This window comes from Falco rusticolus, chromosome 14 (assembly GCF_015220075.1).
Source record: "Falco rusticolus isolate bFalRus1 chromosome 14, bFalRus1.pri, whole genome shotgun sequence".
NCBI lineage: Eukaryota > Metazoa > Chordata > Aves > Falconiformes > Falconidae > Falco > Falco rusticolus.
Window position 1 is genome coordinate 8,263,217 of NC_051200.1, and position 22,760 is coordinate 8,285,976.

General features: G+C 40.5%; 1 protein-coding gene across 1 annotated transcript in view; it reads left to right on the forward strand.

The window, feature by feature from the left end:
- The window catches only part of IL1RAPL2 (interleukin 1 receptor accessory protein like 2), a 392,948-nt gene that overhangs the window by 192,706 nt on the left and 177,482 nt on the right, over nt 1–22,760 (forward strand). Inside the window, exons 3-4 of the mRNA XM_037408547.1 lie at nt 5,440–5,713; nt 20,536–20,722. Coding sequence (XP_037264444.1) covers nt 5,440–5,713; nt 20,536–20,722 — 461 coding nt within the window. The remainder of the gene's footprint in view (nt 1–5,439; nt 5,714–20,535; nt 20,723–22,760) is intronic.

Sequence of the window (22,760 nt, forward strand, 5' to 3'; positions counted from 1 at the left end):
ACAGGAAGAGCTCTGGGAGGCGGCAGGGTGGCAGGGGACCACACGCTGGGCTCTGCTCACAGACAGGTCCCATATGGCAGCACTGGGCTGTGCTGAGATGCTGGAAGGGGTCTGCGAACACCATTAGCAGAATTAGCATAGCACAGACAGAAAGCCAGAGATGTGAAACCAGTTATGTGTGGTGAGCCTGATCTAACCCCTGACCCTTTGTGAAGATCACATCCAGCCAAAGCTATTAAAGGCATTACTGCTCAAGTGTAAGCTGTGTTCCCTTTTCTCCAGAATTAAGACCGGACAATACCAAGTTGCCTAAAATTCATGTGCTGTAACTGATTTCACCCCTTTAAGATTTTAAAAATTGGCATTCTTTCTTGGACCTCCTTAATGGAGTGCATCTATTATTGCTTCATGTCTGCAAACCCTGAGCATGATGAATATAAATTCTTAGTCTGCTGTTCTATGGGTAATATAAAAATAAAAATAGAACTCCCGTATCAGAAGAATGGTGTTTTTTGTTTTGGGGTGGGGTTTTTTTTGGGTTTTGTTTTGTTTTGTTTTGTTTTGTCTGACTGTATTTACAGTCACAAGCCTTGCTTGCTTTGTGGAGCAATAGATGTAATACATTAGCTAGTATTTTAATTTTTTATTTGTAGATTATTTCAATTTAAAATGAGATTTTCAGGTAACAAGGCAGGCAAACATGGGTAACAATGCCATCATATAAATTGCTGTAGGTGACAGATCCCTACAAGAATTATTACAGGCAGATTCGCAATGCAAAAAATTATTTATATGACAGCAAGCAGAAAGACAAATTACTCAGAGACTATGTACATGCTCTTCTATAATTGCTCATAAATTATTATGGTTCATGTTAAAATGCATCTAGACTCCCTAGACAACTAGGTTTATTTAAAATAAGAATAATGGGAAATTACCGGGAAATGTTGGGGAAGGAGATGCAGTGCATACTTTGGGTGTTTGCTAACATAAAAGTAGGTTAACTTATTGTCAGCCAACTTAATCTATAATTTGCTTAGTAATTTTGAAACCTTCATTTTTAATTCACCGTCTCCTCAAGTTGCATTAGCTTGGATAAATAACTGGGAAGTGGGGCCCCGCTGTGTTTAAATGCTGCTGTGTTCCCTTGCCCATGGGGGACACATTGGGACTCTCTCCTGCAGCCATGTAGGGCACTTGTGTACCTGAACACTTTCGTGCTCTACAAAAAAGGATTGAGTTTTGTCAATAGGGTCAGAAGTTATTCCAACAGGATGGGGGGGGTGACTGACAGATAGATGGGCAAGCCTCTTTCCATAGGAAGCTGGGCTAAAAATGGGACAATATTCTCCATATCCTGTCAATGCTCCAAATTTTACAAAATATTTCAAATCATTGTCTTTATTGAAAGTTTCTAAAGTACACCCACAATAGATAGGATTTAATTTGAATGGGCTTTCAGTCAGGCGCTTATTAAGGATCAGCTGATTATTGGGTAGCAGAGAAAAGATGTATATACATTTATTATATAATAAATGTCTCTCTCTAATGCCATTGTTTTTCTCATCTTACCACCCTGATTATATTACTTATTGAGAGCCAGCCCAACAAAAATGACAGCAAACTTTGTTCTGGATAATGGAGTGCTAAACTCCACCTAAGCAGCTCCAGTCATTTGTAATGACAGCTCGGAGAATACTCCAAATGAATATAACAATGCTCACGCTCCAATGACTGACAGTGCAGCAAGAGGAAAAATTCCAGCTTCCACGTGAGTGCGGGGAGCCTGACCTAGATTTTAGCCTCTGCAGCTTTGTAAGAGAAAACATTCTTGACTGTGTATTTAACAAGAAAAAAAAAAAAAAAAAGACCAAGGGGAAAAAGTCGTCTCCTGTCTGATTAGTCTTTCTTCAATAATTAAGATTTAGTCAAGGCGCTCTGTGAGACTTCTCCCCTCTGCAGATGTCATCAACCCTATAATGAACGGTTGCTCCGTTCCCTGTGTGCTCTGCTCTCTGTAATTACCACCTCCTGGCATGCTGCGGGGAGCGAGCTGCTGCAGGGGAGCAGCCGGTGCAGGCAGGGGCCATGGGCAGGCAGCCTGCCTGCACCTTCCCCCTCCGCTGCGCTGCTGTGGTGGGGTCAGCTTTGCTGCCGGCTGCTGAAATTCTTCCATTTGGGTACTGCTAATGGGAAAAAGGTCTTTAGTGTAAATCTCATTTTCTTCTTTTGAGGTGCAGGTGCTGGGCTGGGGTCAGGTCACTGTGTCCGGTGCCTTGCTGGCAATGGCTGTCGGTGCACCAGCCCATCTTGCCCTGCACTGGGGGCAGCTGGAGGTGGCTTTTAGGCACTCTAATGACCTGGTTGTAAATGACCATTCAAATGTATTTCCTCCACTGTGCTTTATATACTCCAGCAGTTGTAGTTTTGAAAATGAAATAGTACAGTAGTGCACGCTAGAAAGGAGAAAAAATTTTCAAATGAAAGTGGAAGATGTGGCAGATCTAATGACAGTGAAGGATGCTCAGTGTTTGTTTGAGCTGTACTTTGAAAAGTTGTTTGGTGTGGATGTGGGAGAAATTCTACTGGAAGCAGAGGCGTTTTCAGCTTCCAAAGCTGGATTTCCATATTGGGTCAGTAAGTAACTCCGTAAGTCTTCCTAATTGTGACTCTGCTCTGTGAAATAAATGAAAAACTGGCACCTTTCTGTTTGACCCACAAGCTTTCCATGTGTGCTTGAATGCCAGTTATTCTTCACTGTGGTTTAACTTTGTTGAACCAGCACAGGTTTGAAAGCATTAGATGACATGACAGGATTAGATTGACAGAATTAGTTAGATCAGCTGAATTAGTTTGGATCTAAATTCCAGTTCTGGGCACCCCTATTCATTTCAGTTTACACTCCTACTTAGACTTTTGTGACTTTGCTAAAGCACAGGAGGAAGGGTGCCTTTGAGAGTACCCGTGCGCCCTGGAGAACGGGGATGAGCCACCTGGAGAGCTCAGCACTGCCTTTCACATCCCTTGCTGAGAAAAGGCGGCTGCGAGCTCTGTGCTGCTCTTTAATTGTAAAATCGCATCAGCCTGAACAGCAGGGCTTAAAAAAAGTACATGGCTTTTGTGAGGAAGCTCTGTATGGAGTACATTGTTACCTGCTTGGCAGCTTACAATGGCAGAACCAGGCTTTAATGTCATAGTGGATTGGATGGGTTTGTAGGACTGGGAGAGTTGGGTTCTGTTCCCAGCTCTGCTGCTAGTTGCTGGTGCCTGTATAACACCATCACAGAAAGAGGTGAATGCAGTGTTTCACGGGGTCCTGGCAAGAGAATGTTTGAGTGACAGTGTCTGGCTTTGGTCAGGATGAAGGATGTTATAAACCTGGAGGGTTTGCACTGAGAACAAATACTTCAGTACCTGATTTTCAAGTAAGGGTTATCCAAACTCGTCCTGTTTTGTGTGGCACTAAGCTATGAGAGGGAGAACACAGAGGAAGAAGTGACGCTGCAGCAGTGAGGAAAAGGAAAGTCAGTAAGTTGCTACTGGCCTTTTATTTTATGTCATTAGCAGGAGCTTCTAAAAGCAAAAAGCAATGCATTTTAAATCATCAGGATGTTTTCAGCAAAATGAGAATGGAAATGAAAATTGAAGTTAACTGAAACTTTGTGTACGTAACTTCAGCTGAATGTTTTTGGTTTTGGGGCTTTTGTTGAAGTAAGAAGTCAGTTGGCACAACCAGCTGCTGCGTTTGCATTGGCCTGGGGGGTGGGTGGCAGGAGCAGGTAGTCTGATCCACACCACGTGGGGTGAGGGTATGGAACGGTTTCCCTTCGCCTGTCAATGCCGTCATGAGAGTAGATACATTAAAAGTATAGTTTTGAGTAATGAGTTTCCCTTCTCTCTTGAGCTATGTTGGTTTGTTTTATAAGTAACGTTTGTTTCACAACAAGATGTTACGTGGAAGTTTATGTATTAGAGATGGATGAAAGCAGTCAGTGTCAACAGGCTTAAAATATGGTTCAGTTGCATGGTTCATGTGGTCACAGTGCAATTAAAGCTGATTTACTATAATGGGAAAATTAAAACCTTCCATTTATCAGGGTTAGTTTTGAAGGATTAAAGAGAAGCCTGAAAAAATGGTAAACATAATTTAAAGTCAGTAAAAAACACTGAAAAAAAAGGACTAGACTGATATTCCACCTTATGTAGAAATTTTGACTCACTACGTTTGTTTAGGAAATAAATAAAAAAAAACACTTAATGAGTGAATACTATTGAAGATGTATATGAGATGAAGAATGTATGAGAATGTGTAACACTTAAGTGTTTGAGAACTGATAGTGTAAATGCAGAAGAGGAACCTTTAACCTTACTTGGTTGAATTTGAGGGAGCTACATCAAGAGTAAAGATGTTCCACTTACATGTAGCTGGATATGATCAATAAATTCTAAAAATTACACATTCAATCAAATCTATTAATTTTAGATAATGTATTTGCCTATTGATGATCTGCCTTTGCAGTGTTTTTCTTTGGTTATAATCTTGGTTGACTTTCAGGCTTCATTTTTTCCAGAAATAAAAAGGATTGTATTAAAAGGTCTCTGATATGTGAGGAAGGAGGTACGTGCTGATATGTGTGAATATTCTAGGATTATACTGTAACTAAGATGATTTAAAATAATGGAAGAAAAAAATGTAGGGAGAGGTAATGTTTTATTATGTCATTATGGCTGACATCTTCATTTTTAAAGCAGAATATCAGAAAACTGTTTCAAAATTTTTCATTGAACAGAACATCAAAGGATGCCTTTTTGTATTTGTACAATTCCTGTGTTAAGCTTGATTGCATAGGTAGCATGTTGTAGTTGTATCCTGTTGTATATAAAACATATCTCTACAGTTTGAGTAGGCTGTAGGAAAAAAAAAAAAAAGCAGCTGTGTGGAACTGCCTGGAAAAGAAAATGATAAAAGTCACATCTGTTGTTTATTTTTTATTTTTACATAGCATAATTAGCAGAGGTGGATGGAAAAGTTTTTAAGGATGAGATTTGGATCAGATGCCAATGTATTTTTTCCTCCAACAAGGAATTAAAAAAATTCAAAACTAGTTTATGGGGACAAGTAGGTAATGTTAAAACAAACACTTGGTTTATTTTTTAAAGAATTAGTGTTCTGGGGATTAAAAGAATGATATGCTAAAGAAATGGAGTTGAGCAGGCCTAGTGCGCTCTATTTAGTATCTGCATATTCACATTTACATGTAACTAAAAAAGGTGCATAAACTCCTTTATTTGCCAATAGCTGCTTCAGGTTTTTCACATTGCTATAAAACAAAGGTTCTTTTCTTTTAATTAATTGCATTGCATTTCACAAGCTGCCTTTCACTATCTTGAAAAAATATATCTGTATCTAATATTTCTTTATTATTGTTTTGCTTTCAGTTGATGGTTGCATTGACTGGTCAGTGGATCTCAAGACATACATGGCTTTGGCAGGTGAACCAGTCCGAGTGAAATGTGCCCTTTTCTACAGCTATATCAGAACTAATTATAGCATGGCCCAAAGCACAGGTCTTAGGCTTATGTGGTACAAAAACAAAGGAGATTTAGAAGAACCCATTATATTTTCTGAAGTTAGGATGAGCAAGGATGAAGATTCAATATGGTTTCACTCGGTTGAGTTGCAAGACAGTGGTTTCTACACATGTGTTCTAAGGTGGGTATTGTGTTAAAATGTAACTAAGAATGTATAGATTGTCTTGGTTAAAAAAAAATATGTTTAGATTTAGCTCTCAGGATTGAGATATTCTTCCCATTAATATATACTCATTATTTTTATTCTCATGATTATATATGTCACATAATGCTTTGTCTCAAAATTTGTTTCCCTTGTAATTATAGTTACCTCTTGCAACAGCTGTAATTAAACGTGTGCTTTCACTTTTTTTTAAGTCCAACATTTGCAAATTCTCATTTTGCCATAAACCTTCAAAACTAGATATCTCTTAAATCATAAAGTATGGTTAAGTAATGCTGTTTTCAGATCCTTTGAGTTATTCAAGAGTTAGACACAGTTCAAATTATTCTGATGGGGCTGGCCATGGGGAGTTACAGTTCTGTCTAGTTTTGAAGAAATGTTTATTTTAATATACAGTTATGATTTCTCATAAGTTTAAGCAGACCTTGTTTGGTAAGGCACTGGAATGTATGTCTCAGAATTATTTTGGAACTGTTGGATGAGCCTTAAATTAAGCATGGGCTGCAGCTTGTGATTTCCATCATGTGGATGTTAATGTCAGCTCTATGCCTAAAATGAGAAGATAAAAAAGGAGGACTCTTCAAGAATGAATGAATAAATATTGCTTAAGTGGTTCAGTTTTAAATGAAAAGTTTACAGATGCATTATATGATTTGGTTTTAAACTATTTCGTTTCAGAGAATGAATATTGCTTCATCCTTGTCTGCTGTTCTATGCTGAAATTATACACAAGTTTCGTGAATTTATTATCAAATATTTGCAGCAAAATAACAGCACTGTTCAGAGCCCAGAATTGTCTGTCTCTCCATCTCTGCTAAGTCTTGATTCTGATCCTAAAGAGCGCTATTAAAATCAAAGATTGTGCTGTGGCACGTGGTGGTTTGTACTGGGGACCATCATCCAGTTTAAATACCAGTTGCATTTGCCAAACTCAATATTAGGTCTGTTATTCTTGTATTAGCAGCTCTGTCACAGATTTGGTGTAATGTGAACTTTGTAATTTTGAAATGTTATGGGAAGATAGTGATTTACATGTTTCAAGGGAGCTATACTTTTTTCATAAGAAGTCACTGTTGTGATAATCAGGTTACTAGTTTAATACTCTGGAAATTTTAATCTGCATCCTATGTGAACAATGAAGAACTGATCTTGGATCAAATTCTGGGTCGTATTATTTTTTGCATGAAATTGCAAAACTCTCTGCTCATTAACATGACAAAGTATTGGTAACAAATGGGCAAGTTCTTAAATAATTCATGCATTCTCCTCATTTTCAGATAAAAACTATATGGCATACTTCTTGGAAGGCATTGCACAGCAATAAGATCTTCCTTGTCAGTTACGCAGTTTTCCTGCTTTGGCTAGAACTTTCTTATATAATTACCGATATTTTTGCTTTTTTCAAATTTATGGTGGAGTGCAGAATATTATATATAGTGGTTACACATAAAAGATCATATATCTTACTTTATTGAATTATCTTTTTCTTCCAAAGATTTGGTAATGTATCCTTGTTGTTATTTTTTATGAAATCATAGGTGGCTTAAAATAGCTGAAGAAATAGCAATATTAATTTATTTCAATTTAATTAAAATTGTGCTAGATGTAACCTTCTGAAATATGATCACACTTTTGTGGTAGACTGTCCACACCATTAACTGTGTAATTTCAGCTTTATTAATCCATTTTTTTGGAGGGGGATAAGCAAATTTTTGCGTTTTAGTCATTAACCAGGATCTTCTGCTTTGTGAGAACTAAGAGGTCCCAAATAAGAGCAGAAATTCTAGAATATATTTTTATTTCCTAGAAACATTAACAATTTCTGCTACAAACGTCATCTTTTGTAGACTGAATGGAAACTGGTAGAGAAAACTCAGTGCAGTGGAAATGAAGAGGTGACTGTGTCCGTCAGTGTGCAGCAGTGAGTTTAGGGTTGTGTGCGTAACCGATTGTTTTGGTTTGGTAGCTGAATGAATAAAACTGGGGAGGAAAATGCTTTTGATTCAAGATAAATGTAAAACTTCTGAAGTTTTTCTCAATGAAGTTTTCATTTACCTTCTCTGAGAGAAATTCAAAAGTAATTTCGTTCTGAACTGCGGGCCACTCACCAAGGAGGTGGGAAGCTCTGGTGCAATTCCCTTTGCTGCCCGAAGGATGGAAACCCACATTTGTGTGCCCCAGGGGCTAGGGTGTGCTGCATTCAACCACGTGAAGTCTCTTGCCTTAGAACTGTTGTGTCTGAAACTTGTATTTGTCTATGCAAAAGGCTGCAAGGGAATGAGATGCTTGGGTGCAGGGCTGAGGCTGAGTGGGGACAAGAGGTCCCTGTCTCAGAAGTTTATGGCTTGAAAGGAAGGACACATTCTCAGGATGGGAAGATCTTCTCTGACATAAGGGAATTGAACACCAAGGGTGTTAGCACGTTGTACATAAAGGTTGTCACAGGCAATAGTGAGAGCTATGCTAATTCACTCTCCCCCAACTTACCTCTTTTTTTCCAAGTCAAAACAACATGAGAAATAAGAAAACGGTATGGGGAAAAATGGCAACTGCACATTTCACTAGATTTCCTATTTGTTGAAAAGGTTCTTCACAATTCTAAAAAAGACCCCATTTCTCAAGAAGCTGCATTTTCTGGTTGCTTATGGGTGCTTGTAGGACTGAGGCATAAGTATCTTTGAAAAATTGGGAAGAACTTTTCAGAAGCTGACTGAAAGGGGTGGGTGTGAGCAGGTGAAGGATAGGCTAATATGACAGTTATTTGGAGATGGGTAAAAATTAAATGTGTCAGTGAGTTCTTTCTTGTACAGAGTTGTCATTTCAATAATCATAATGTCTGTTTTATAAATGAACCCGTAATACTGAATACAATTAAGGAATATTAGAGCAGCCTTAATGAAAGAGATTGCTTCTTCAGGCTGAAGAGGTCGGATACCATAATTTAAATATTGTCTCTCCTTTATTAACCAATTAGACATTGTTCCATGGGGGGGGGGGGTGGTGTGTATAATAGGAAGAAATTATTGTTGCGTTTAAACTTACTTCTCTCTTCTCACAATACATTGCACTGACATTCAGATGCAAAAGGAACTGTGGTTTTTCTTCTCCTGTGTTAAGCATGGCTGTAACATATTAAGGGGTGCTGATTCTGCAGGGACTTTAAAAAAAACACAGAACTGAGCTGTGTCATCTAATCCATATGAATTCCATGGATTTGCTTTGTTCTTAGATGCCTTTTCTGTGCCAAATCAGGGATATTACTACAGCAAGATCCAGTGACAACCAAAAGGGGTCCTGACTAATGGATAGATGTATGTTTCTTTACAATTCCCAGATAAATGCTGGGACACTTGTATTGTGACTTCACCACCCAGTATGGAAATGCTGTGTTCTGGAGGTCTGTATGTGCTGCAGGCCCTGGATATGCCATTAATCTTCCAGCACCCACCAGTGCTACTTTCAGATCAAGCTGTCAGCATTTCTGTTACAGAGGTTTGATGTTCTGGGATTTTTGCATCAGCACGCTGGATTGAAGCATCTTCACTGAAGGATTCAGAGATGAGAACATCAAAGCCAAACATGGAAATGAAAACAGATCTAAATGCATAGGGTGGCCCTAAAGTTCTGCTTACATAAGACAGTCATTGGCCATATCATGCACTGCTTTTGCTCTCTGAACAAATACATTTGTTTTTCTGTGTTAAAAGCCTCTGTTTTTTGAAGAGGGAACAAGAACTGGGCCTACTTGGATATTTTTAACCTGGTAAAAGAAGAGAAGATGAGCTAGGGAAAAAAAAAACTCAGCAAAGATTAAAGGTCTTTTCCAACCTAAATGATTCTATGATTCTAAGCTTAGCTGCACCTTTGCCCTCAGCAAGGGACCACTCCTGAAGCCCTTTCCTCAGACTGGGCCCAGCTTTGACATAAACTGAAGAAGTACTGAATAAATGCTTTATAAGCAAGATCAGTAAGAGCAAAACATTAGTGCGTTTTTGCTGTTAATTAACTGTTGGTGAAATAAAATGACTCAATTTCCATAATGTGAATCAGGAGGGTAGACAGTCTGGGCCTTGAGGGGGTGCAGGGAAAGCAGGAGTGGAGGTTTGTTGTTGCCAGACTGGGTGACGGAGCCAAACCTCAGATTTTGTACAGGATGCAGAATAACAAAGGAATAAAGGCTTTGAATGCCTATGAGGCAATAAACCTGCAGATCTTTAATACCAGCATTTGATGCCAGAGGACTGCTAACAAATCAAGTTAGGAAATCTGCGTATCCTTTTTCCCTTACTTTGTCCCTATCTGCACAGTTCTTAATGGAGAGTAGCATTGCTATGGACATGCACAGAGGAATCAAGCCTTTGCTGAGCCACTGGTGAAATATTGAGATATTACTTTCTAAGCAGTAATAAAATAGACCGATAATAGATTTTTAAGCCTTCCAGCTTCTGAATTTCTGTGGAGCGCATGACCAGCAAATCAAAATCAGATTTAGACAGCCTGGAGGGGCTGCCAGTAAAACTTAATTTGCAGCATAACCTTTCTGCTCTCACTTCAGTGGGTCTGAGGCAGAGCTGAGAAACTTGTTTCAAATGCCTGCAACCTGGACTGCGGTATGCACTCATCATCCCAGGAAAAGTTGCACCACTTTTCTGTGCCCTGAAAGTCTGGCTTTGAAGTGAAAGGAAAGAAGAGGGTTTTTTCAGGTCCAAACAGAGGCCAAATAGGAAAACTGGACTAAACTGTGACACAAAAATGTGCAGGGGTAAGGCCACTTTCTCTGCAGGCATCTCTCATGTTTCTTACAATATGTGTTTTAATACAGTCATTCATTCTGTTGGTGGCAATATCTTCTCATTACAGAATGTTTCATTTTCAGGTGTTTTGGCTTTATTCAGTGCTCAGCTGCTCATGACAAAGGTGATTTTGTATCTCAAATCCCTCTGAATACAGTGTTGTAATTCCATTTTAGTCATGGGATACCTCCTTCCATATGCTTCACTGGCAAGTGCTTTCTTTTCCCATAGACTTACTCTGAAAAGATCCAAAGATGATACTTTCTAGTGGGCCAGTGTCTTTGATCATAAGATGTCCAAGAGGAGCACATCTAAGTAGCTGATGGATTAGGTTATCTCATAGTTACCTCTCAGACTTGCACACTGGCATGTGATCGCCTTTCGTGGCTGTACTGTCCCAGGCATGTCTGTAGAAGCCAGCTGAATTTCACATTTGGGGCAAGTGCATGGATTCAGCATGGCATATGCTTCCCAAGCTCTGTATGACACTAACATTAAATGTCATGCATTAAAAGTGTGTGACATTTCCCACATCAGAAATGACTGGTTCTGTATAAACAAAATCTCTGTGATATATAGTGTTCAATACTTAAATACACTGTTAGAGCAGATACAATATAAAGTCAGTATGATTCATGATAAAATAAAATTTAACTTACTGAGGTTTTGGCATTATCAAAATGCAAGAGAAAGTGGAATCAGAATGCTTCTACTTTTCTATCTGAAACTGTGTAAAAACTCATGATGCTCCTGCAAATAATTTTGATGACATTGTCTTTATTGAGAGAAATCAGTTCTATCTGTTCTTTTGAACACTTACACTTGCAGAAGAACAAAGATTTGTTTCCTTTCCCTGGTGATATGTATATTTCTGCTCACTCACCACCCTCTAAAGCTTTAAAGAGGAAATATCCATCCCCTGTCTTTCTGAAAGCCAGTGTTTACTGTTGGTGAGAAGCTGCAGGAACCATCAGGGCTTCGAGCAGAAATGCTGTGCTGCTCTGTGGCTGGAGAGCATCCAGCGACTCCCCTGTTGCAGCAGCACGCACAAGAATGAGAACATTGTGTATCCTTCAGTTTTCCTAATAGTAAAATCCCAGACCTTTAAATGACTGGCATTACTTTCTAGCCCCTACAGCCAGTCATAGCGAAAGCTCCATGTGCTGCTGTGCCTCAGTAACTTTTTAGCTCACTGTCACTGGTTGCTTGTGAAAGAGGTGCCTTCCCCAGTGGGCTTCAAACCTTGTGTGGTGGAGAGAAAGGCTGCAAAGTGGAGTGACAGCTTCTGCATGCAGGAGACCTACAGCTGAGATGCTGTTCAGGCCTCCTTCCCCATCTCCTCTCCAACGTGTCAGGAAGTTTTCATTTCCCTTCGGTTCCCCACTTAACAATAGAGGAGAATGTGCTCCCCCAGGTACCATCCTGTGGAAACCCGCATCAAGCCAGCTGTAACTGTACCATGTCATTGTCAGTAGGCAATGTTCTACGTGTCCTGTGAGTGGACAGACAAATGGGTTTCCTCAGAAAATCCATCATGCCTGAAGTACAAGGTGACAGAACCAGAGGGAGTTAAATTGGTATTTGATAAGTGATCCTGGAGGTTGATTTCTTCTTTTCTGGCAAGCACTTTAAGGGAAGACACAGCCAAGAGGACTCAGCTGCAGAACCCAAACAGCTCTCATTGCAAATCAGCATAAGGACATTCACTTCAGGATTCTTCATGATAGCCTTCCTTGTAATACCCTATGAGATGGTAACTATCCACTGTTTTACATGCTCACTTGCCCACATACAAACTGGGAGGGGCTTGCCTTTCCTCATTGCATCTGCATGAAGAAGGATGTGCTCCACAGGTTTTATTCCCCAAGGCAGTAATATTGGTGAGGTTTAGCAATGCAGACAAGTCTGATGGGTGTCCTGAATGCAACTTTCGTTTTGCATGCTGTCTAATAAAAAGTGTAGAGGAGTAGATACACTAATTCACATACTGTGTGGGTAGGAAGAAATAAAGGAGAAAGCGTTCAGTGCTGTCAGAAGGAGGGTATTGCAAATACAAGATTATTGGAAGGTGATTTCTTAATACTTTCTAGGGAGCAGTCGTCCCTGTGCCTCAGATTTATGTCATTTGTAATGGACTTTTCAGTAAGACAATATAATTTAACAGTAATATCCAGAGTTCTAATAGAAAATCATTAGCAAATGAATGAAAAGGGCTTAGTCATTTGCAGTAGCAAACTTTAGGGCAACTTGCTACTTTGTAATTCTTAAGGGCAAGGAATAAATTTTCCCTGTGAGCAAACCCAGCCAATTACAGGACTACTACTGGCACAGGATGTGCTGAAGCTGGGAGACCAGATAGTTCATGAACTTAGGTGTGATACACTGAGATAACTTGGTGTTCTTTCAGTTTCTGCATTTCTTCTGTGTTCTGCGTTATATTTTCATATGTTCACTTCTAATAACCAACATTTTTGAAGACTTAAAAACAAACAACCCACAAACCCAAGGAACACTGGTGACCTGCATGATTCAACTTAAATGCTTGGAGATTTTCTCTCTGTGCCTGAGTAGTCCCTGTTGGAATGACTGGTGATTTGTTTGTTTTTCAGTTGCTTCTGTCATGATGCAGAGGTCAGCTGGACCAGTGCATGTGTGTGTGAAGGCAACCAGAAAAGAAATAGCTTCTGACCCTTCACCATGTGCAAATCAGGCTCGCTGTCACTTACTATTCTCAGAGAGACTTAAGAAACATGATACTGAGATTATCCCTGAATTTTCAAATCATGGCCTTGCTGTTACGGGCTGTATCAGTGACCGTACTAGGCACATCCTGACATTTTTGTGTCACATTTTCCACTTCCTAAGGATGGTAGGTGAAGTCCAACTTTAAATTAAACTTAATCTAAGCTTTGGTGAGGGATACCCAACTGTGAGAAACTACCCAACTGCCAGATCCAAACATCTTTTCTTTCTCTGTCCCAGTATCCAGGAAGCCTGAAAATTCCCTAAATAGGCCTAAACTCACAGCAGAGAGTACAGGTCTTGCTTTTAAGTGCCTCTGGTGAGAACTATATTCCTGATTAACTTGAGGAGACATCCCTCAATATCTGTTTTTCAAGCTGTCATCAATGTGAGCCTTTCAAAACTGCCTTTCAGTGACTTTGCTCAGAAGTTGTTTCTTTTGAACAGGGATGGTATAGCCTTTCATCATTGTAAAACATGGGCCTCTGGGACATGTAGTATGTTTTAGTCAAGCTCAAATTGTTGTCTTGTTTCCAGTGAGTCTTGTGTAGTGATTGAACCTTAGCAGAAAAAAAGTACAGAAAGAATAAAAATTCTCAGAGTGATGTAAGGTTAGCTCAGCACAAATACTTTTTCTGCTTGAAGGGAATGGGGACTTGAATGGTACCTTGGTCTGGATTCACAATGCAGTTGTCTGTTGGAGGATCAAAGGAAGCAGAGCTAATGCAAGCATATTAGATTTGTAACGTCGTACTGTTTTAGCACTTCGTTTTCTGGTATCATATTTCCATGATGTTGTTTTCTTCTACTAGTAGATCTTGAAAACCACTCAGACATTAACGGAGAAGTAACATGTAGTTAGAATTTCTCCTTATCATGCATAGGAATCGGTATTAGAATTGCAATTATAACAGCAACAAGCAAGGAAAATACAAGGCAGGAATGTTTGAAGTTGTGCCAAGGGCAGGTACCACACACACAAGCCATGGAATCGCTGCACCTCTTGGCCTGTGGTTCAGGGACCAACTACAGCAGTGCCAGCCATCTGTTGAATTATTCCTCTTCAGGCATTGCTCTCTCGCTTGACAAATCGATAAAAAAAAAAATCCAAAAACTTTGAAGGATCTCTGTTGTAACTTCTGAGTGTGATACTCATCATAAATGGGAAACTGATCTTTTCCAGACGATGACGCCAAACATGTAGCAGTGGTAGTCACCGAGATGTAAGTTAGTACTTGAATGAAACCTTGGAAGAGTAAGTAATCACGGAATGGTCAGGGTTAGAAGGGATCTCTGGAGGTCATTTAATCCAACCCACTCTTAAAGCAGGTTCACCTAGAGCAGGTGAATAATACATTTGTTTTTAGGAAAGCTGTTACATTTGTGTAATATAAAAAAAAAAAACATAATGGTAAGTAATAAATCATTTTTCTTTAACTAGATCACCAGACCATGATCTTATTGATCTGAGCGAAACAAACTCAGATACCAATGAAACGGCCTGGTAACCATTCTGTGAAGTTCAAAATTTAGACAGGAATAAATCTATAAAATTCTCATGAAGAGAGGGGAAAACAATCAAATGCTCAATTAAGTCTGAAAGAGGATAACATAGCACATTTTTATAGCAGCTGGCAGTGACTCTGGTAGTGCATTAATTGCTGTGGACCTTCAGATGGACAAAGACGGTTGGTGGTGTAGTTATTGCTGTTACTGCTTTAACTCAGAACAAGCAAAGGTGAATGTAAGGGTTGACCTATACAGTTGGGCAATCAGTATTTCAGTGAGGCAATAAAAATGTCATTAAAACAGCCAGAGTGTTTAGGTGTGTTGGCAGAGATCTAAGTCTGAGTTGGGCTGTTCCCTGAGCACTGCTTTGATAAATACACTTCTCAGCTCTTGGATCTACCAACACAGTCTCAGTTCTGAGATCAAAGTCTTAGAATGTAATAAAAACCCCAACACTTAATGAAAAATGAGCCTGCAAGAGAAAAATAAATAAGAAAAAGTGCAAATCCTCTTGTATAAATATGCAATTCAAATTTAGGGATTTTTTTAAATCTAGTAGATATAAAATACCCAACCATTTTGCTGCCTCCTTCCTCTGTATAAGAAAATCAGTAAATGGAGGAGGAAGGTTCTATGCATACTGGAGACAAGATTGTTTTACTTGACTCTTAACAAACCACCCTCACATAGCAAGAACACAAATGCCAAGTAAGTTTTTTCCAAAGTTGTGAATATTTCCTCTAATTTGAATTCATCCTTAGGGCTGATGAATTGTCTTGAATCCAAAACAAGATGAAAAATAATTTAACAATTGACACTTCAATTTCAAACATCCCTCTTATCCGTTTCTTTATATCCTCCCTTTTTCCCTCTGGTCCTTGCTTCGAAGTCAAGCCAAACTCATAATTTTTCTTGCTTTTGTTTTGAGACCTGTTAAACTCCCTTGGTTTTCCCTGTGGTTTTCTATTGGACTCGAAGCTGGCTTCAGTTTGTGGTTCAGAGCAAGTTCCAGGTGGCCTGGGGTTTACAGATGACTTGCCACCAGAACAAAGGAAAGTGCTTTGTGAACTCTGGCAAAGCTAAACCCTTCTTCACATTTCCAGTCGAGAGAGTAGGCCCACTGTATAACTAGTCCCTTGAAATAGGGAATTACAAATCTTAGTTTAAGTGTGAAAATATAAGACTTCTTTCTTTCTTTGTACGACGAAGCGATTCTTTTCTTCCCTCTTCCTGCTCCCCATATGACCACTGCTACCTCCTGTAGAAATGGAATCTACTGGAAATCAGCTGCCCCGAAAAATAAATGGTTTGGAAACCTTTCAGAAAAGACAAATTATTAAAAGACTCACTTTCAGACTCGTAAGCTTATTTCCCTTATATGTGGAAAGTGGGCTGTCTGCAGTCTGCCAGGTTCATTTGGTCCCAATATTCTCTGCTTATACACAGCTCTTCTTACCTGGCCTTGCAGTACTGAGATCACCACTGGAAGCCCTCCAGCATCTTCCTCCTGGAAGATGATTCCCTTTAGCCACCAATTCTGACAGCAAAACCCAGGTTACCAGCTTTGCTGTTGTTATCTACTGTTCTTCTTGTGTTCCACCCTTCCTCATTAAATGTGGTCATATAACCTTTCCTGCCAGTCTGCAAACTGCTGGGAGTACTGACCTGCCCCACCAAACTCCATGACCATGTACTGAAAACAAAGGTAGATCCTCCTTTTTATAATTCATAGGCCATCTGATTAGCTTTTAAAAGAAGAAAAGTAATGAATGAAGGATTCATGGTAGTCAGTCTCCACACCTTTACAAAAACCCTAAAAAATCAAAAAAGACCCTTACGCTACATAGTTTAAATGCAGCTCATCAAGGAGAACCCTTGTGGACACAGAGGTCCTGAAAACAATTGTAAGGAAAGAACTGGATCCTTGCCAGACTGCAGCAATATGGGCTTCCTGAGGGACCTCTGTAGGTGAGTTCCCATCAACTCAATGACCTGTGTGGTGGCCAGCACCATAATATTCCTGTCTGTTCACCCAGGTGGTAAAAACAGCGCTGTCGTGACCATCGTTTGCTTTGTGACCCACTTCCTGAGTTCTCCCTTGAGCTGTCACCTTCTAGAGAGCCCCATTATGTGCCAGGCCCCACAAGGGAGGAAAGACAGCGTGTTGTCTTGTACCAGTGAAACAAGAGCATGGTCTTCTGGAAATTCCATTTCAAATTACAAGGGCGTTTTATGTGTAGGAAAATTAACAGGTTCATTTACTAATTCCCGCATAGTATGAACATGGTCAATTCCATGTCAATACTCTGGTTAAAACAAAGGGAATGTATCTTCTTAGGAAGTTCTGTCTCATAGCATCTGAGCTCACAGAAAACTGGTAGCCATGGGAGTCTCCAAGAAAAAGTCAGTACAGATCCATCAGCAGCTCAGAGGACTGAGCGATGAAATCCATTCCCACAGGGGCACAGCTTGCCTAGCACACGGAGGAATGGCTCACGCCTTGTACAAACTTCGGCTCGCAGTCTTCTGCCTCAAACCTGAGAAAAACAGTGAGGCTGATCAAACTGCTGTTTCCTTTTGCACATGCCTGAAATAGGATTGTTATTCCAAACTGACTACACTAAGAGAAGGCTGCTGCTTCATTCATGCGCATTCCTGCAGAAGTTGCCCTTTTCTGAATTACCAGCAGTAGCGCTAACGTGAATGGCTGGTGAAGAAGCATTCATGAAGCTTTCAAGTCTCTTGCTGTTGGCTTAGTGAGGGCTTTCTTCATCATGAGCCTGAATAGATTTATTGTCTTGGTCATGGAGTGTGAACAAAAGTGATAGTGCTCACCAGGCACTTAGTTTTCTGAATTCTATCTACTCAATTCTAATTGTAACTAATGAAAAGAATACTACATTTTTAGGTCGTGGTTCCAGGAAGCATTTTAAATAGAAGTAGCCTCCAGCGCTGTTCAAAATACAGTCTAAATAATGCAAGATTGTTAGCAGAAAATACAGCACTATTAAATAACGCCAAGTAATGGACAACTGTTCAAAGTCACTGTTCCTGATTAGCCTGGATCATTGTTACTGAGCACATGTGACCTTATTTGCACTCAGTAATACTTGTAGTCATTCAGGAAAGTTAAACAATCATTACTGATTAATTACTATGGATTATACTGAGTGTTTGTGTCCATATTTTGTGGCTTTTCTGTGCTGTATTAGGAGCACTGAAACTTCCCAAATATGTTCTGTTTTCTTCCTACAAAAAAGGTAATCCTTTTCAAAAGCAAGTAGTTTGGGAGAAAGTTGACTTATGTTCCTTAAATCATGTAAGAATTTTTGGTGAGCTCACCCAAAATTATGCATTTTTTTCAGTCCAGAGAATTTTTGTTTCATATAAAATAAGATGTTTTGCGCAGGTTTTGAGGATGAGACTTTTTTATAACCTCTGAACTGAAAAACATCATGGCAGTGTGCAAAGTGAGCCTTTCCACTCTGCGGTAAGGGATGGAGAAAATGCCCACCAATTTTATTACATAAAGGTACAGGTGGCATTTTGAAAAGAAGGGATTAGGGAGGGGGAAGTCTGTGGTTCGACTGAATGTGTAACACTAATGATGCTGAAAATGGGACAATTCTGAAGATTGCGTGTTGACTTGCCTTGCAAATATTTCTTTATGTAAATGCCTGCTCATGGCACACCTTCGACGAACAGCCATTTGCACAGAGTTTTGTCAGTGCTTGTTTAGCATGAAGCTTGTTTAGGATGAAGTGTCCCTGCAGACCTTTTTATTTCCTCCCTAACTGCAAGCTCACTTGGCAGAGTGGCATGTTGAAACATTGAGTAAGAAAAGATTCATTATGGAATCCGTTGAATTTTTTAGCTTTTTTATTTTAAATTAGAAGCATTGGCGTGAGTCTAATTGGAGGCAATAAGCAGCCAGTAGTGTTAGTGTCAGGGTTTGGCTGATGGGTCACTTTCCAGGTGCATAGGGTGTTTTTTGTGCCCCATGCCACCCTCTTGCTTCCCTTACTGCCAGGGGAGCGGTGGCAGGGTGGCAATGTCTCCCGCAAGAGCTCCCTACAGCTCCCTTTGACGGGAGCAACCAGCCGGCACGGCAGTGTTACCTGAGGCAATCTTTGGTTGTGGCGCAGTCAATTAAAATGACAAAATTATGCACAACAGGAGGAAGAGCCCCATTATGTTGCCACCTGCACTGCGCAAAGGGCAGAAGCTGGCACTTAGGGTTGCAATGACCCTGTGTGAAGTGTGAGCGCCTCACAGGAATGCCATGGCAGGCACCAGTTTGGGTTTTTTTTTTTTTGCTTTTTTTTTTTTTTTTTTTTAGCGTATGCCTGATAGCTCTGAGGTATAAGTCCAAGGGAATTTAATTTAATCCTGTTTGCACAATTGCAAGGCACAGGAGCTGGGCTGGTTATGTCTATTCTACGCTGATATTGAGAGAAACTAGGTGTAGCTCGCAATCCGCTTGCCGGGATTTGCCTCTGTCAAGGCTTTTTGGTGCTAGAACAGCCAACGGTTTGAATTGCTAAGGAATTACATTTTCCAAGATTTTTAAGGCCAAAATATATCTGTGCAACTACCAGTCTGACCTCTTGTGTGTGTGTGGGGTCGCCAGGCCCCTCTGAGGGGAGCGGAGGGGCTGCCCCATGCCAGGCACGGCCAGTGCCGGCCGGTTCCAGCCGGTTCCAGCGGCCCCAGCTCAGGGCACAGCCAAGCCCCACCGGGCTGGCGGTGCCTCGGGGAAGTGCTGAGGGGAAACCTGTGAGGAACAACCGGGCTGGGGAGCAGGGACCCCCCTGCCGCCATGGGGGGACCCTGGGGAGCTGGGTCCCCTGACAGCAGCTGCAGCCTTGGGGGGCCCATGTGTGAGGTGGTGACAGGCAGGAGCCGCTACTGGCTGACCACAGCCCCTCATTCCCCACCCCCTGCACCAGCTGGGGAGGGAGAGGCAGAGGAGTCAAAAAAGGAGGTGAGAGTAACGTGTTTTAGCTTTTTTTGCCTTTCTCACCATCCCAGACTATTTTAATTTTCAATTAATCAAAATAATTTTTTCCAAGTCAAGTCTGTTTTGCTTGTGACTAATTGGCAGGTGATCTCCTTCTCTTTAGCTTGACCCACCAGCTTTTTCATCTTATTTTCTCCTTCCCATCCTGTTGAGTGGGAGTGAGAGAGCAGCTGGGTGGGCGGCTGGCAGCCGGTCCGGGTCAACCCACCACAATATCACATGCTGTAGATTTTTAAATAGCAGTTCAGTCAGGGGGAGGAATTCTTCATGCATGATGTGCTTTAACATCCAGCACATAACCCTTCTTCTCAAATGTATAGCGCTGCATACTGGAGTGATACCTTCTGAAGGTGGGAAAGAAAGAGGGAGACGGGGAGCACGTGTGACACGCAGAGGAAACGGGACAGTATATCCTGACCAACATTTGAGATGCCAACAGATTCCTGTGTTCGTAGACTTGCAAGCTCAAAAAAGCTGCTGTGCTGGGTCAGATCACTTGTCAACAAAATTTCTACAAGGTTCTTCATAGTAAATCAGAAACAAGCCTTTACTTTTTCTAGTAATTCCTCTATGTTGGAAATACGCAGCGTGACAGTCACTATTTGGATGTGTTGCTGAGGTGTTTGTGAAGATAAGAGCCTAACAAACTTACAGTGCTGAAACAAACATGGTGAAAAGGAGGTAGGATAAATGAAAATATCTTTCTGTCCCTGCAGAAACTCAACATATTGCATGAAGGTGTCCATGTCCTTGACGGTAGCTGAGAATGAATCTGGTCTGTGCTACAACAGCAAGATCAGATATCTGGAAAAATCAGAAGTCAGTAAGAGAAAGACAATCTTCTGTCCTGATATTGAGGATTACAAAACAGCCAGTCAAGAGCCAGATGTGGTGTGGTACAAGGTAACTATTGCTGTCTTATCACTGTTGTGCTGAAACTATACAAAACTTCCACTGTTTTGAGTGTGAGGCTTAGAGATGGGGTTTTCTGAGCCTGCAGTGGTTTGTGGCTGGTCTGGAGGATGCTCTCCCAGTATTAGAAAAGTACTACTGAAGTGCTGGCAAAACTACCCAGTATAGTCATTATCCGACAGAAATCAGCATTAATGAGGATGTTCTGTGCAAGGGATCGCATGACTTCTCTAACAGCAGTACGTTCCCAAGCCACTGTGCCTCTGTACCAGTCTCTACCTTGGTGGGATGTCTCCCTACCTGATACTGTAGTAGAAACAAAGGGAGGCAACCTACAATGGAACCAGAGGTGTACCAGCACCGCCAGCTTCAGCAGTGCTTTCCAATGACTTTTTATTAAGTCTGTTGGGTAATTTCACCAAGACTTGCTCATTTTTACCAAAGTCTGCTGGACAATTTCACAGAGATGCATTTACTTTTGCTGACGTTCATTGAATGATTTTACTGAGGTCTGTTGATTTTAACTGAGGTCTGTTAGATACTTCTACTGCTTGGCAGGGAACTTGACTGGCTGTACCTTCTCCAGTGCTGGTCAGGTATCACACACCACTTTCAGCAGCAGTTGTATTGGTGTTGCATTTCTATAGATCCCCAAGAAAACAAGATAATGACTAAAATGTGGTTTTTTAGGCAGACATCAGGTACCAAGACCATAGCAAAGTCTGGTAAATTTTACCTGTTGTCTGGACTTGGACCAAACTGATATTTGAAAAGCCCTTGGATATGAGTTGCTGCAAGAAACAGTGGAGAAGAATGAAAGGCTGAGAATCAGAGGGAAGAAGAGATAGCTGGGCACGAAGAAGAGCTCAGTGGGGTCCATGGAAAATAGAGTTTGGATTGTAGGGATAAAGGCAGAATGAGTTTAGGACAAACTTGGTTCAGGTAATTAAGACAGAAACATACAATCTAGTTAAATCCTGAATTTTGCATGCTTCATTTCCAACCTTAATAAAATTCTTTAAAGATAGTTATTTTGTGTGAAATAAGTAATATGTGCAGAGCTGCAGATTTTTTTCCTCCTTAGCAGGTTGCATCAGAAAAGAGCAATTATAAAAGTTGCCATCTATTTCTATTTTTTACAGAAATCTCACACGTTCTTTCTTATAGTAACAAAATGTGTGCCATAACCCACTGTTGGTATTAAACAAAGTTTCTCCTTCAGCCATTAAAGCTGTTTCTCTCAGCATATGAGTGGTTATCTTCAGTGCTGTTCATATATAAAATAGATGTATTCAGTTAAGTCTGAGATCTTGGAGAAAAGAGGGTACCATAGAGAAGCTGTTTCTTGCCCTATCGATGTAGGTATTACTGAACAACAGATCACTGAAGATCTCATTTTTTTTTGCAAGAACAGACTGCAAAAATAGTCTGGCAGGAATAATCTTCAGCTGTCATGGAACAGAAATCAGTCTAAGGAAGATGAATGTGCAACCCCACATCAATGATGCTTTGTGCTGACCAAGAAAGGGAACAGAAGTGTCTTTGTTCCATGTACCCCCATGTGTTATCTGGGTTGTACACACAGGTTGGGTGACACCAGGCTGGAGTGTGACAGCTGACTGACAAGTCATCAGCATGGTGAAATTGAACAGAATTGATGTGGTTGGATGGTAACAGTGAGACAATCGAAGTTGACAACCTTTAGTCTGGCTTGATAGTGAAGAAACATTATCAGTATAACCTACAACATATACCTCCTTATCCATAAGTAACAATAAGGTGCTATCAGTTCAGTTCTTAGACAACACCTGTGTTATCTGCACCAAGTTAGGAAGCTCAGTAATGTGAAATGTCAATATTAACGTTATGCAGAAGGTATATATGTCAGGATATCACTTGAAACTTATTCCTGAAACAGGGTTTTGGAAAAATATTCTAGAGGATATTATGGTACTAACTGTTAATGGAAATCTGCCTATGCAAAAGAGCCTAAGTCCAGTTTCTAGAAAATGTATAATTGCTTGGATTT